This window comes from Ochotona curzoniae, unplaced genomic scaffold (genome assembly GCF_017591425.1).
Source record: "Ochotona curzoniae isolate NIBS_2020 unplaced genomic scaffold, NIBS_Ocur_1.0 contig_64, whole genome shotgun sequence".
NCBI lineage: Eukaryota > Metazoa > Chordata > Mammalia > Lagomorpha > Ochotonidae > Ochotona > Ochotona curzoniae.
The window spans coordinates 34,254,115-34,267,265 of NW_024466502.1; the positions used below are offsets into that span (position 1 = coordinate 34,254,115).

General features: G+C 37.3%; 1 protein-coding gene across 4 annotated transcripts in view; it reads left to right on the forward strand.

Moving 5' to 3' along the window:
* The window catches only part of DIAPH3 (diaphanous related formin 3), a 449,656-nt gene that overhangs the window by 157,257 nt on the left and 279,248 nt on the right, over positions 1-13,151 (forward strand). For all 4 annotated transcript variants that reach the window (XM_040991319.1, XM_040991320.1, XM_040991321.1 and 1 more), the window contains 3 exons: positions 3,552-3,656; positions 6,009-6,317; positions 7,012-7,126. In XM_040991319.1, coding sequence (XP_040847253.1) covers positions 3,552-3,656; positions 6,009-6,317; positions 7,012-7,126 — 529 coding nt within the window. The remainder of the gene's footprint in view (positions 1-3,551; positions 3,657-6,008; positions 6,318-7,011; positions 7,127-13,151) is intronic.

The following is a 13,151-nucleotide window of genomic DNA, read 5'->3' on the forward strand; positions in this document are numbered from 1 at the left end:
GTTTAGTGATTTTCAGGCTTTCTTTTAGATTTAATGTTCGATGGTTTTCACTTTGTCACCAGACATTGTTCTTACTGAAAGCGCTGTGTTCTGTCTAGGTTTGCATCTGTAGCACTGTAGGCATGCTACTAAGTATTGATGGTATAACAAGAGATACATAGGTTGGATCCAGACCCCAGGACCAGGTATTAAGCTAATGATCGTAATGAAACCTTTACTTTTGAGAATAAAGAAGTCATGCTATTCCTGAGCCATGATTTACAAAAAGCAAGGGAACTAAAAAAAAAAAAACTCGTAAGAGAGGAAAGCTTGGCTTTGTAAGTATTGCTTTTTAATTTTCTTCAAAGTTTTTTTTTATTAAATAGTTGGAAATGCATTGATAGGACTTATCTGTAGTCTGGAATTGAGAGGTTGAGCTTGGGTGGATTTAGATACTACTTGTATATGAATGGCAATTGAAACATGGATGTTAAAGATAACATCTGTCAGGAAATGTGGAATGAAACAAATGTATGGAAAAAGAATTTTGCGAAATGCAAACACCTAGGAGTGGTACTTCTAAGAATGGAAATGCTCAACAAAAATTAGTAGGTATAATCGAGTAGTACCAGGAGAAATAAAACAAGTTATAGTGTATCACACAGGAAAAGAGCAAATTGAACAGAGGGACAGATTTCTAAATGTTTTTACTGTGTGTCATATCTGCTTAATATGGAATGATGAAAATGCTTTGTAAACCATATTCAACATAATGGTCAATGCTATGTTTATGTGTTGTGTGTTTAAAAATAACTAATGTGACCGAGGAACTGAGTGAAGTTTTAAATTTAATTTTTAAAAGGATTTCATATATATATCTGAGCTTGTTACAGAGAAGAAAAGACAGAGAACATCCATCTGCTTGTTTACTCCCTAGATGGCTGCAACCATGTTGGGTCAAAGCCATGTGTCTGGGGCATCCTACAGGTCTCCCATATAGGTTCAGGGACCTAAGCACTTGGGCTCCTCCACTGCTTTCCCAAGTACAGTGGCAAGTAGCCTAATCATAAGTGTATCAGCCAGGTCTCAAACTGCTGTTCTCACAGGCAGTGGTTTAACCCACTACAATATGATGCAGGCCTCAATTTAATTTTCAGTTTAAATATATATTTTCAGTAGCTGCTTGTGGTAAATAGCAAGTTTAAAAATGCAGCTACAGAGATATCCCTGGAGACTCTAGGAAGGTCAGGGAATTGGGAATTTGGTAACTTAAAGTTTCTAGAGTCAGAGTGATATTTGAGTTGAGTGTTAGTGAATAATAAATTTTGAGTTGTTAAGTTCAACAAGTCAAATATGTGAGTGTGATTTAAGAATTCTTTCTGAAGATGAAACTGAGGCAAAAGTAAGGCTATGGTTGGAGAAACTAAAAGGGATAAAGTCTGGGAAAAGATATATTGGGTTAACAGTGCACAGAGGCGTGTTAATAGAGTACCTGAGGTGGCTCTGAATGACAAATTGTGCCTTGAGATCCAAGCGTAGGGCAGGTTGTATTTTATTAGGCTTAGTCTTAATGTATGTCTGATGTAAAAGATTTGGATCAGCTGTAGCTACAGTGCGGTGATGGTAATGTTGGTATGTTTTGGGTGAACTTTTGAACAGTTTTGGCCTGTTATTCTTTTAAAGGAGTACATGATGGACACGAGAGAATCAATCACAACTTATTTCTTTGATTTATAAACTTGGAATTAAGAACATGTTATTTCACAATCTTGTTGAAGAAATTTTAAAAATGCTTCTTCTCGTGGCAGAAGTATGTTTATATCTGGCCACTGTCAGGGTATGTGAGGTATGTCCACTTGTCAAGGTGAACATTTGGCCACTATGTATCTTCTGGAATGCCCATATTGTATGTTGGAGTCTGGGTTCATGTTCCTGGACCACCGTCAGCCCTGACTTGGAGCTGATGCATACTCGGGGAAGCCTCCAGGAGATGGCAGAAGCTATCACTCTGAATTGAATTCTGGGTTCCTGATTCCTGATTCCACATGAGCTATTGCTACCATTTGGAAAGTGAACCAGCAGATGGAAGTCCTTCCTCTCACCTGCATCTTGGTAGTTTTCAAAGAAAGGAAAGCATTAAAATACCCACTGCTGTTAGTGCTTAATCAGTTGTAAAGCTTGAAGGGAGAACGTATATCAAGGGTCACGACACTAGAGAGAATTTTCCTTTCCTTGAGTTCCTGAAATGGCTTCTAAAAATCACTTCAGAATCATTAGTCTCTAAACATGAATTGCAGGGAGTTGGTGTGGTTTCATCTTAGTATGTCAGACTCAGGAGGCAGCGGCTATAGAATTTCTGTCTTACATTGTTAAGCAGAGGAAGAGGTGCTATTGCTGGCTTCTTTGTGTTGGTAAGGACCAGAGAGAATTGCTTTTCAAACGAAGTAAAAACCAAACCCTTTTTACACTGTTTTGTTTTTCTGTTTGAGGTTTGACTGGAGTTTGAAATGTGGAAGTTATGTGCGTGTGTTTAATGTTTGACAACTACAGAGTACACCTCACCTCTTCATAAACCGCCAAACTTTTTTAAAAGAGTCAAATACTGGGCCTGGCACGGTAGCCTAGTGGCTTAAATCCTTGCCTTGCACACCCTGGATTCCCAAATGGGCGCTAATTCTAATCCTGGAGGGCCTGCTTCTGAGCTGGCTCCCTACTTGTCTGGTTCCCCAAGCCACAAGAATGGCCCAAAGCCTTGGGACCCTGCACCCATGTGGAAGAACTGGAAGAAGCTCCTGGCTCCTGCCTTTGGATCCACTGAGTTTCAACCATTGCTGCAACTTGAGGAGTGAATCATTGGATGGAATATCTTCCTCTCTGTCTTTCCTCCTCTCTGACTTTCGGATAAAAATAATTTTTTTAAAAGACAGTCAAATACTTGTTATTATGACACCATGCATCATTTAAATGTACTTCTGTTGAGAGAAGCTTCAATCGTTATGATGATGATGGCAAAGTAAAGCCATTTGAATGCCTGCAGGATGGGACAGGTGGCTGTGTGAGCCCCAAAACTCACAAAATTCACAAAAGTTGGCTTGGCTTCTTGCCAGAAAGTATTGCATGAGAGACTTAAATATTAATTTGCCATCAGTATCCAAGGAAATGAGGAAGTTATTCCAAGGAATAACTAATTAATACATTTATAGTGTATGTTTAAAAAAAAATTCAATCTTAAAATGATGTCAGTAAACTTCATGTACAAGTTTTTTATAGTTGAGTGTGAAGGAATCCAGTACAATGGTTTGCTTTATTATGTCATTCAAAGTTGTGATGATATTTAGGGACTTTGAAGAAAAATACCAAGGTTATATAGGTTTCTGTGGGCCTGTTTGCTCTGCCTAGATTAGGTCACAGGCAACATCTGTACTTTCTTGCTGTCATTTGACATGATTTTGGTGGACCTAGAAAAAGTGTGTGGGTGACTTAGCAAAGATTTACCCCTCCTTTCACCAACCCAATTCAGAAATTCAGTTTAAAGAGTGCTTTCTGTTTCCATCTTTCTTTTTTTTTTTTAGTTTGAAAAAGAGTTTACAGACCACCAAGAAACCAAGGCGCAATTGCAGAAAAATGAGGCAAAGATTAATGAGCTTCAAGCAGAGTTGCAAGCTTTTAAATCTCAGGTAAACTGCCAGTCTAAGTGATTTTGTTACACAAACTCCACTAGGGTAGCAAAGTTATGTCTTCATAGCACCAAGCTATTTCAACTTGAATTTCAACTGCCTGCTTTCAGAGTCTTATTTTGATGGATTTTTTGTTGTGTTTAACTGTATAAATTTGACTTTCGAATGTTCCTTTATGTGTATTCTTAGAAATATCACAATTGTTTTCTAATTAATCTGCCTTATGTGTTTTTCTTCAGCTTTATTCCTAGTGTCACATGTTTTCTGAGTAATTAAGTATAAAGGTTAAAGTCTTTCAGTCACAGATTTGTCATTCATCATTGATCTTTATCCCGTACAGCAAATTATTGCTCAATCTAGTTTTCAAAACCTTCAGCTGATAGGTACCTTGCTGTAAAAGATAACCTCTCCCTGAGAACATTTTCTGATAATTTTTCAATTTCCAAAAGTAAACAGATTTAAAGCATGACCAAAAAAAGCAAATCTGGATTATGAATCAGATAGGTTGCATTCACCCTCTCCACATAAAACATTTAGAGAGCAGGAAGTACAATCTTCTCTGTGCTTTAAGTGACGAGAAATGAGGCAGACTTTTCATAGCTAACTGCTCAGTAGATGTGGCCTTATGATGGGGAGCAATATGTATAGTTTGACTATGTTGACGTAGTCTTTGATAGCATTTCGTGTTATTGCCAATTTTCTTTAAAATACAGTCTATAATTTTGTTACAGAGGATATTTTGAAGATATCATAAAAGAGTTGCATGTTATTGTTCAGCTTTAGAAAAAAATTTCTACAAGAAAATTATTTTTTCTAAGATTTATTTTTATTGGTAAGGCAGATCTACAAAGTGAAAGATACAGAAAAAAAATCTTTGATCTACCAGTTCACTTCCCAGCTGGTCACAAAGTCTGAAGCTGAGCTGATGCAGAGCCAGGAGCCAGGAACTTCTTCATGTCTCCCACATGGGAAGGATCTCAAGACTTGTGGCCGTTTTCCACTGCTTCCCAATTCCACAAACAGCTGGATGGAAAGTGGAACAGCCAGTACTAGAATGGGCACACACATGTGATGCAGCACTTGTAGATTGAGGATTAACCAGTTGAACCAATGTGCTAGCACAAGAAAATGATTCTTATTCATGATATTTTTTCATTCCCCTTGTTCAATCCTTAAATGGCAGCAATGGCTGGGCCTGGACCAGCCAAATCCAGGAGATTCATCCATGTGTTTCATGTGTGTGAGTGCCCAAGTATTCTGGCTGTCTTGTGTTTTCCAGGTGCATTATCAGGGAGCTGAATCAGAAGTGGTACAGCTGGGACTTGAACTGGCTCCCATTTGAGATGCTGGCATTGCAGTTGGTGGCTTATCCCAGAGTGTAATACCAATCCCATGATGTTTGCTCAGTGTTGCAAGAATATATTACTTTTCATTGAAATTGTTTTTTTTTCCCATTTGGCTGCTTGGTTTGCTACACTGATAGGGACATTTGCATTCTGAAGTTCACAATGACTTATAGACCTTGCCTTAAGACATTTTTTGTTGGCTGAGAACTGTTTTGTTTTCTTGCTTTGTTTTCTTTCTTAATTGAAAAAATTCTTGTAGATGTGTTCCACAAAATTGTTGTTACATATATATACACACATACATGCATGTATATACATATATACACATACATATACACCAATTCTGACAAGTTACTGTGATGTTTTTACAAGGAATGAGATGAAATTCAGTTGTGAAGCTGACAATAACAAGTTTTCTAAATTCTTACATTTTGCATAGCAATGATCTGTGTTTATGGCCATTAGAAGAAAATCTAGAATTAGAGACTTAATGTTGATCACCCTATTCATTTCTTCAGATTTAGTTTGTAGTTTTTATGAAATCTCTGATCATTCTTTTTTGGTCAAAGCTCTACTGATGATGAAAATTATGAATGAAATATGTCCCATTAATCTGTGGTCTTATCCCTTTGTTCCTTCAGTTCACCAGCCAGGCACTTGTTAGGTGCTGGGGATATAATGATGAGCAAGATAGTCGGTGTCACCCCTCTAGAATCTCATTTTCAGGCCAATCATGTCTTATCAAGCGAGCTGGGATATAGCAGAAGTTCAACCATATCTTCGTTTTGAGACATTAATATTTAAGTGCAGTCGTGTTTGTGAAAGTAACACACATGCATCCTTAACATTCAAAGAACGATGCCGTCTTTATCACAGCAACCTGGGGTAACCCTAGATGAGCTGTGCTTTACATCTGCTTTTTTGATAAGGCATGCTCTTTGATTTGTATTCTCAACTTTTTTCCTGACACTATCTAAAAGTGTTACTTATTTTTTTTCCCCTCTAGTTTGGTGCCCTACCAGCTCATGTGAATATTCCTTTGTCATCGAAAGAAGATGGAAGTGGCCCCCCAGCACCTCCTCCTGCTCCTCCACTGCCCTCCTGTGGAGGGGTGCCTCTGCCTCCCCCTCCACCACCTCCTCCACCTCCACTTCCAGGAATGCCATTGCCATTTGGGGGTGCTGTGCCCCCGCCACCTCCCCTGGGGTTTCTCGGTGGACACAATGCGCCACCACCACCAAGCCTGCCATTTGGATTGAAACCAAAGAAAGAATTCAAGCCTGAAATCAGCATGAGAAGATTAAATTGGTTAAAGGTAAGCAACATTAGTGGAGGAGAGTTTAGTTCTACTTGGCTTAAAATTTGTTTGTATTGACTTACATGTAATTACCAATGGACATTCTAAGGAAAACAAATGATATATATATATATATTTTTTTTTTTTAAAGAGCATAACTGTGTTGAGACACAAAGCCCTTTACTCTTAAGGTTTTCTGGTATACAAATTTGGTAAAAGTTGGTGGTGTTACAGTAGTAGTTAATTTGTACCTAAATGTGTTATTAAGCATTGTGACTGAAACCTGTGGGTAAAATGCTTCTCAAAACCACAAATGTTAAATTTCTCTATTTTTGCCTGTTTGGCAAAGTATTCCTAGTTGCTAGAAGCTGATAAGCTAGATTATAGGAATTTTGAGTCCCGCAGAAAGATGGTTTCCTGGTCACAAAGACAGGAAATTCTCTGCATCAGCTGTCCTGCCCATTGAATCATGACGCAGGTGGCTGGCTATTAGAGTTGAAAAGGAACAAATTGTTTGATCATTAGAAATTTTTCTTATAAAACTGTAATATCATGCAAAACTTGTGATTCATACTACACACGTAGAGGGAAATTTTTAGAGATAAATTGGTATAAATCCTCTGGGTAGTGTGAAATAGTGTGCCTGTATGTATTGGGCTGGGACAGGTGAAATACTCCACTGTTTTTGAATTGGTCTTTACTCTGACTGCAGATCAGACCACAAGAAATGACGGAGAACTGTTTCTGGATAAAAGTTAATGAAACTAAGTATGAGAATGTTGATTTGCTTTGTAAACTTGAGAATACATTCTGCTGCCAACAAAGAGGTAAGATCAATATCATGATTTTTTTTATTAGCTTATTTTTGGAATTTTAACATTGCCAGTTTTTGTACTAACCTGCACAAGGATCCTATAGATGACATTGTTTACATTTATAATGTGTAAGTGATCTAAGTATATTGTTAAGCACTTCGTCACATGGTGTATTGGATTTTACATTTTTTTAAAAAAGATTTACATATTGGAAAGTCAGATGTATAGAGAGGAGGGGAGATGGAGAGAAGATCTTCTGTCTGCTGATTCATTCCCCAAGTGGCCTCAAGTGCCAGAGTTGAGCTAATCAGAAACCAGGAGCTTCTTCCAGGTCTCCCATGCGGGTGCAGGGTCCCAAGATTTTAGGATGTTCTGAACTACTTTCCCAGGCCACAAGCAGGGAGCTGGATGGGAAGTGGGGCTGCTGGGATTAGAATCAGCACCCATATGGGATCCTGGTGTGTGTATGGTGAGGACTTTTGCCACTAGGCTACCACGCTGGGCCTGGATTTTACACTTTTAACAATGCACATGATTAAAATAAAATAAACTTGTTAAATTTTCTAAGTAATATTTTTTCAATTGGTCCCCCTGGAATACTTCAGACTTTTATGAAGAAGGATATTTCATAACTAATTTTGTATGATCATTCCTTTAAGAAAAACATTACAAACTGGATTTTTCTCTAGTGAAAATTTTGTCACATTATGATATTGGTGACTGTCCCATACCAAGCTGGTATAAGGACATGAGGTAGAACTATCAATATGCCAGAGAGAATCCCTGGGATCATTGAACATGAACAGCAGAGGGAAAGAAGAATCTGAGTGGAGAATCTGAGAAAAATCTTGGTGGACAGAACGAAGAAGCAATTTCATAAAATGCCTGTGAGTTGCCATGTGCCACGTTGGGAAAGCTTACACATCTGCCCTCACATTATAACCTGTCAAGTGAGTTGGCAGATACTGAAAACTTAATTGTTCTCCTGTGAATTCTTTTCTGAAAGATAAACGTAAATTGGGAACTCTTTCAAAAAAATAATTGTATATTAGCAACTCTTTCAAAAAGCTATCCCCACGTTGCACTAGCTTTCTAATCTTTCAGGCAGTCCAATAGTCTTCAGATATTTTTAAGCACCATTGCTCATGACTAGAATATTAAGAATTATATATCTGGATCTTTGTGAATGGAGAATTTTCTCAGCAGGTTCACCATAGGAAAAATTGTAAAGTAAGCAGATCTTAACTTTACCTTTTGATTATGGAGAATCAAAATTATTTTTGAATAAGATTAATGTACTCCTCAGGCAATCAAGGAAACGATGTGGCAGTTAAAATGTGTGTTTACATGTAAAACACTTCGGAATTTCAGATTTCATACTCTGGAATTGATTAGTTTTCCCTTTGGCTTTGCTGGTAGGTGCAGATGGTGATACCTAGAAGCTATTTAAGTAATGCTGCTATCCAGCTAATCTTTTTTTTTCCTCCTCTTTACTCTGATTACTTTCTTAATTAATGAGGCTTAAAAGGGAAACTTGTTAGCATGTCTTTAATTTAGCCTTAGTGTTAGCCCTAAATGAAATAATTGGGCCTTAAAAAAAAATTCTTAAGTCATCTAACTTTAGCCTTGAGATTCAGGATGAGGAGATAAGGAATCAGTGTCTTTGTTCAGTTTAAAGCAAGGCTATCATGATTTAGATGAGAAATGATGGCGATACTCTATTTCCATCCCTCTCTGCCTTTCTCTATTCTGACCTGTTAGCAGGAGTCTCTTTCACTGACAGAGGGCAAGGCCATTTTTTAAGTTCACACGTTGCTTTCTCTTTTTTTTGTGACTGTGTAGATGTTATTTCTGAGGTCAACAGAAAAGATGGAGAAGCCCTGGGTTTGGACCCTGTGCAATGGTAACATTTCATAGTACTATCTGGAGATGAGCTGTGGAAGTAACTTTTGGTCTGCATTTTAGAGAATAAAGCCAGAAAACATTGAGGAAGTCCAAGTATGTTGGTTTTACTAGTAGTTAAACATTTTGTCGAAAGACTTGTCACTTTTGCTTTCAGAGCACGATAGATTCTTATATCGCTCTTTGTAGTGAAAATGGAAAAGAAAAAGGGAGGAGAGTAAGACAGTTGGAAGGTCTAGATTCAATTCTGGGCTAGTGGCATGGACACCTTACCCTGTGTTGCCTCCACTTGTGGCCTGGCTGTTGAAGCACTGGCTCCAAATGTGGTGTGCCTGTTTACCATGACTCCGGATGATTACTTTGAGTCAATTTTGTGGCTCCTGCTAAATTTGGAATTAAATCTGGTCACTCACTTCTTCTCAGTCCAGGATGAGAAATCAAGTAGTGTCCATAACGCCTTGGCAAGGCAGTTGTATGTTAGAGGCCTTGACAGGACTGGCGGATTTATATCACAGGGAAGGACACAGAAGGCAGGTTACCGGGCAATGGTTGGTTTTTTATAGAAATGGTTTATTTTTACCGCAGTAACTTTAAGCAGTTGCCAGTGGTTTAGATTTCTGGAATTTTATGTTCAGGTTCCTGGGGTTTGTAGAAGATCAAGAGGAACTAACATCACCTATTGAGTATGTGTGGTGTGCCACTCCCGATCTAATTCTTGTTTATATGACCTTGTTTAATCTAGACAGCATTGTGGCTGAGGTCTTGCCTCTTAGTCTGCTGATTACAAAATGCAGTTACAACTTCTCACAAAACTGCCCTGCCCTAGTGACCTGTAGGTGTTTTGAATGCTCTTTCTAGGGTATTGGTTATTTCTTCTTAACCCCTTGTTACTTGTTATTTCAATTTGCTTGTTCAGGTGTATCTCTTCTTGCTTAAACCAATCTCTGATTATTTACAACATTGCTTTGGTGAGAATGTGCCTTGCGTCGTGTCTTAGAAAGTACTTGGGAAGTCTAAGTATTTTCTGCTAAAATCAGTTTCCCCCCACTCCCATTCACTTGCACATTTTCTCTTTCTAATTTGTTGAACATTCTCTTACTTTGGCTTTCATCTAAGTTTTTGTAATCTATTTTAGTTTGCAACTTTTAAAATTTTTGCAATGTATGTGGACATTTTCTTAATCTTATTCTCATTTTCTCATTACTCTTATTTCTGTTTCTGTTTAGTTAACCACTATTTAAGTGCATAAATATTTATTGGGTGTATACTCACATTGCATACTGGTCCCATATTTGACATTGGAGTCTCTGGAATGTAATATACCTTATAATAATAAGCTAGAAATGTTCCCTGTGCTTTTGTTGCTTTTGCAGTGTTAAAGAATCTCAATAAAGGTCTTAACTGATGCACAAAGTGCAAGGTAAAACAACAAATGATGGTTTGATTTTAGGAAAAACTGCCACGTTTCACTATATTTGGCTTCTGTTAATATTTTAGGTTGTAAAACAACATTGTTTAATATATCCTAAATATAATCACAATATTCATGTACTGAACATTTGGCATCATTAAAATAATTCTAATGACTTTTTTACTAGATTGGAAGCATCTGTTAATTTTTACAGGCTGTTGGAAAATGGATTAAAGTGTACTAACAGGTTACTGGTATTAGATTTGTCAACTAAAATTAATCTTAATTATTTTCATTATTCACAAACTGTTAACTTAATAGGGATTCAAGAAGGGCTTTCCGAAAGTATATGAATAGTCTAATTCAAGTAGATTGATTTATTATGAAAATGTGGTCCCACAGTTGTTGGCTTTCTGAAGTATTCACATTTATAACAGGTACACCAGATTTTCCAGATAGGGACAATAAACTAGTTTGAATAATCTGTCAACTGCATAGTCATAGCATATGGAAATGGTTAATGGATTATGTACTTTAAAACAAATCAAGTTTTAATTTTGACATGATAGTTTATTGGACAAAGTATTCAGGTAGCAAATGATAAGCAGTGGATTATCATTGTAACTTGGATATGTTTGAGATGTCGTTTTGTACTTAAAACACTATTTTTTCATAAGAATAAAAGTTTATAAAAAGCTGCTTTATAATCCTACATTTAACTCTGCAATATAATTTGTAATAGAAAATTAGTTCTTGAGGGATTTATGCTAATGAGAGATGATGCCAGGTGAATATAGCATATCTTAAACATATTAACAGTTTATGAAAACAACATTTGCCAAGTGCTTATTTGGAAAGATTTAGGAAGTCAATGGAGCATTAAATATTGGTTTTTAAAAAATGGACTCACTTAAGTTTGAAGTCGCAGTAGACTTTCAGGTCCACAACATGCTCGGCTTACGTGCTTAGTTATAACTCTAAAGGGTTTCAGGAATGTTGCAGGTGCTTGTAAGTGGGCATGTTTCTTGCATACTGGTCAGGTGCTCTAAATAGGGAAGGGAAGCTTGGACCTGTGTATGTTTCGTGAAGTGCACACAGGTGTCAATGTAACTCCTTCCTCTCTTGTTTCTTCCTTTGAGAAATGATTGGCATTAAGGTTTGCTGAAACAGTATTGGGATCAGGTAGTGGTGGTTCAGGAGGTGTTGTCTAGCATCTATATTGTAAATTGATCTTGATATTTTAATTCCAGCTGCAGTTTTCAGCAATGAGACCGTAGTTGTCATCCTTTAACAAAATTGTAAATTGTTTCATTCTGTTACTTCTCAGGTTCTCCTCTTTTTTTTTTTTAAATGTATCTTTTGTTTTTTTCCCATCTTAACAGCCCATCTCTTACTGCCTTCTTATTGCTTGAAGCCTATTCACAAATTAGGCAGTTACTTGCCTTGCCTAGATTGTGTTCCAACAGTCAGAACTGCCATTCACAGCTAGTGTATGCTTTTCCTGACTTGACAATATAGAAGACTAATCATTCTGACTGTATTGTTTTTATCTTAGAATTTTATAAATCTTGTGGTTCGCCCTACCCCCATACAGAAAACATAGATAATCATACACACACACTTCCATACACATTATTCCTACAAAGTTTGTGTTATAACCTGATCTCATCCTTGGAGCACAAGAAGGAGAAAGGAGGTGATGATAAGAGCCAGAAGGTGACCAGCAGATTTGGGGGATTTCTTGCTGGATTAAGTGCTATATAGAGACAGGTATTTGGTGTAATATTTTAGTTATGGGCTAGAATGCCCATGTAGCACATTTCAGTGCATCTGGGTTCAATTCTCATTAAATAGTATGCTAAATCCTTTGTAACAAAAGGAAGCTTTCTGCTAAAAACAACATTATAAACTTGAATTTTACAAATCAGATTCTGAGGCAATTATATAGTCAGGTGCTTAAGAAAGTTCATTTTTTCCCTACTGTCCCTCAAGGACAAATCATTCAGTCTCAAGATCTTTCACCTTATACCATACTCTGTATTTAACACATGCTTTCACATAGTTCGTGACATCCAAGCAGGATAGCCAGAGTAGAGACCTTTGGTCACCACAGGTCCAGCTTGACTAAATACATCTCTGTTAAAAGACTAGCAATTTCAGAGTCAGCCATAATTTACTCCTGGAGCTCTTAGCCAAGTCTCTGCATAGAGCTCAGCAATCTTTAAACTCAATAAGGAAATTAAAATCATCACTTTCACAGATTTATAATTGTAATTTAGCTTTTTTCTCAGTTGTAGATAAGACAGACATACCAATACCTATGACATTTCTACCATAGCATTAATATTTCCTTTCATAACACATTACAATTATTTTTTCTCTTTCTAAATATCTTTTAATCTCACTACAATATTACAGCAGCTTTGAGAGCTGCACGTATCTACTATTGTTGTAGGGTTTTTTGGTATACACTTTTAGAGAAATAATTCATCATCTGGGTTCTCCCAGAAGCACCTGCTGTGTTGTTGGAGTACATTTGAAGGCTAAGACATGGGAAAGCAGGACTTGGTATATGAACCTGATAATCGTGTGCACACTGATGACAGTGTCTTTGCCGGCCAAGCCAAGAGGAAGAGAAAAATACCTGGTAAAGGAATCCTGTGTTTCACCCTAGTGGCCACTCTTCACTATTTGTGCTATGCTCTGTCATTGGCTGAAAGCTGC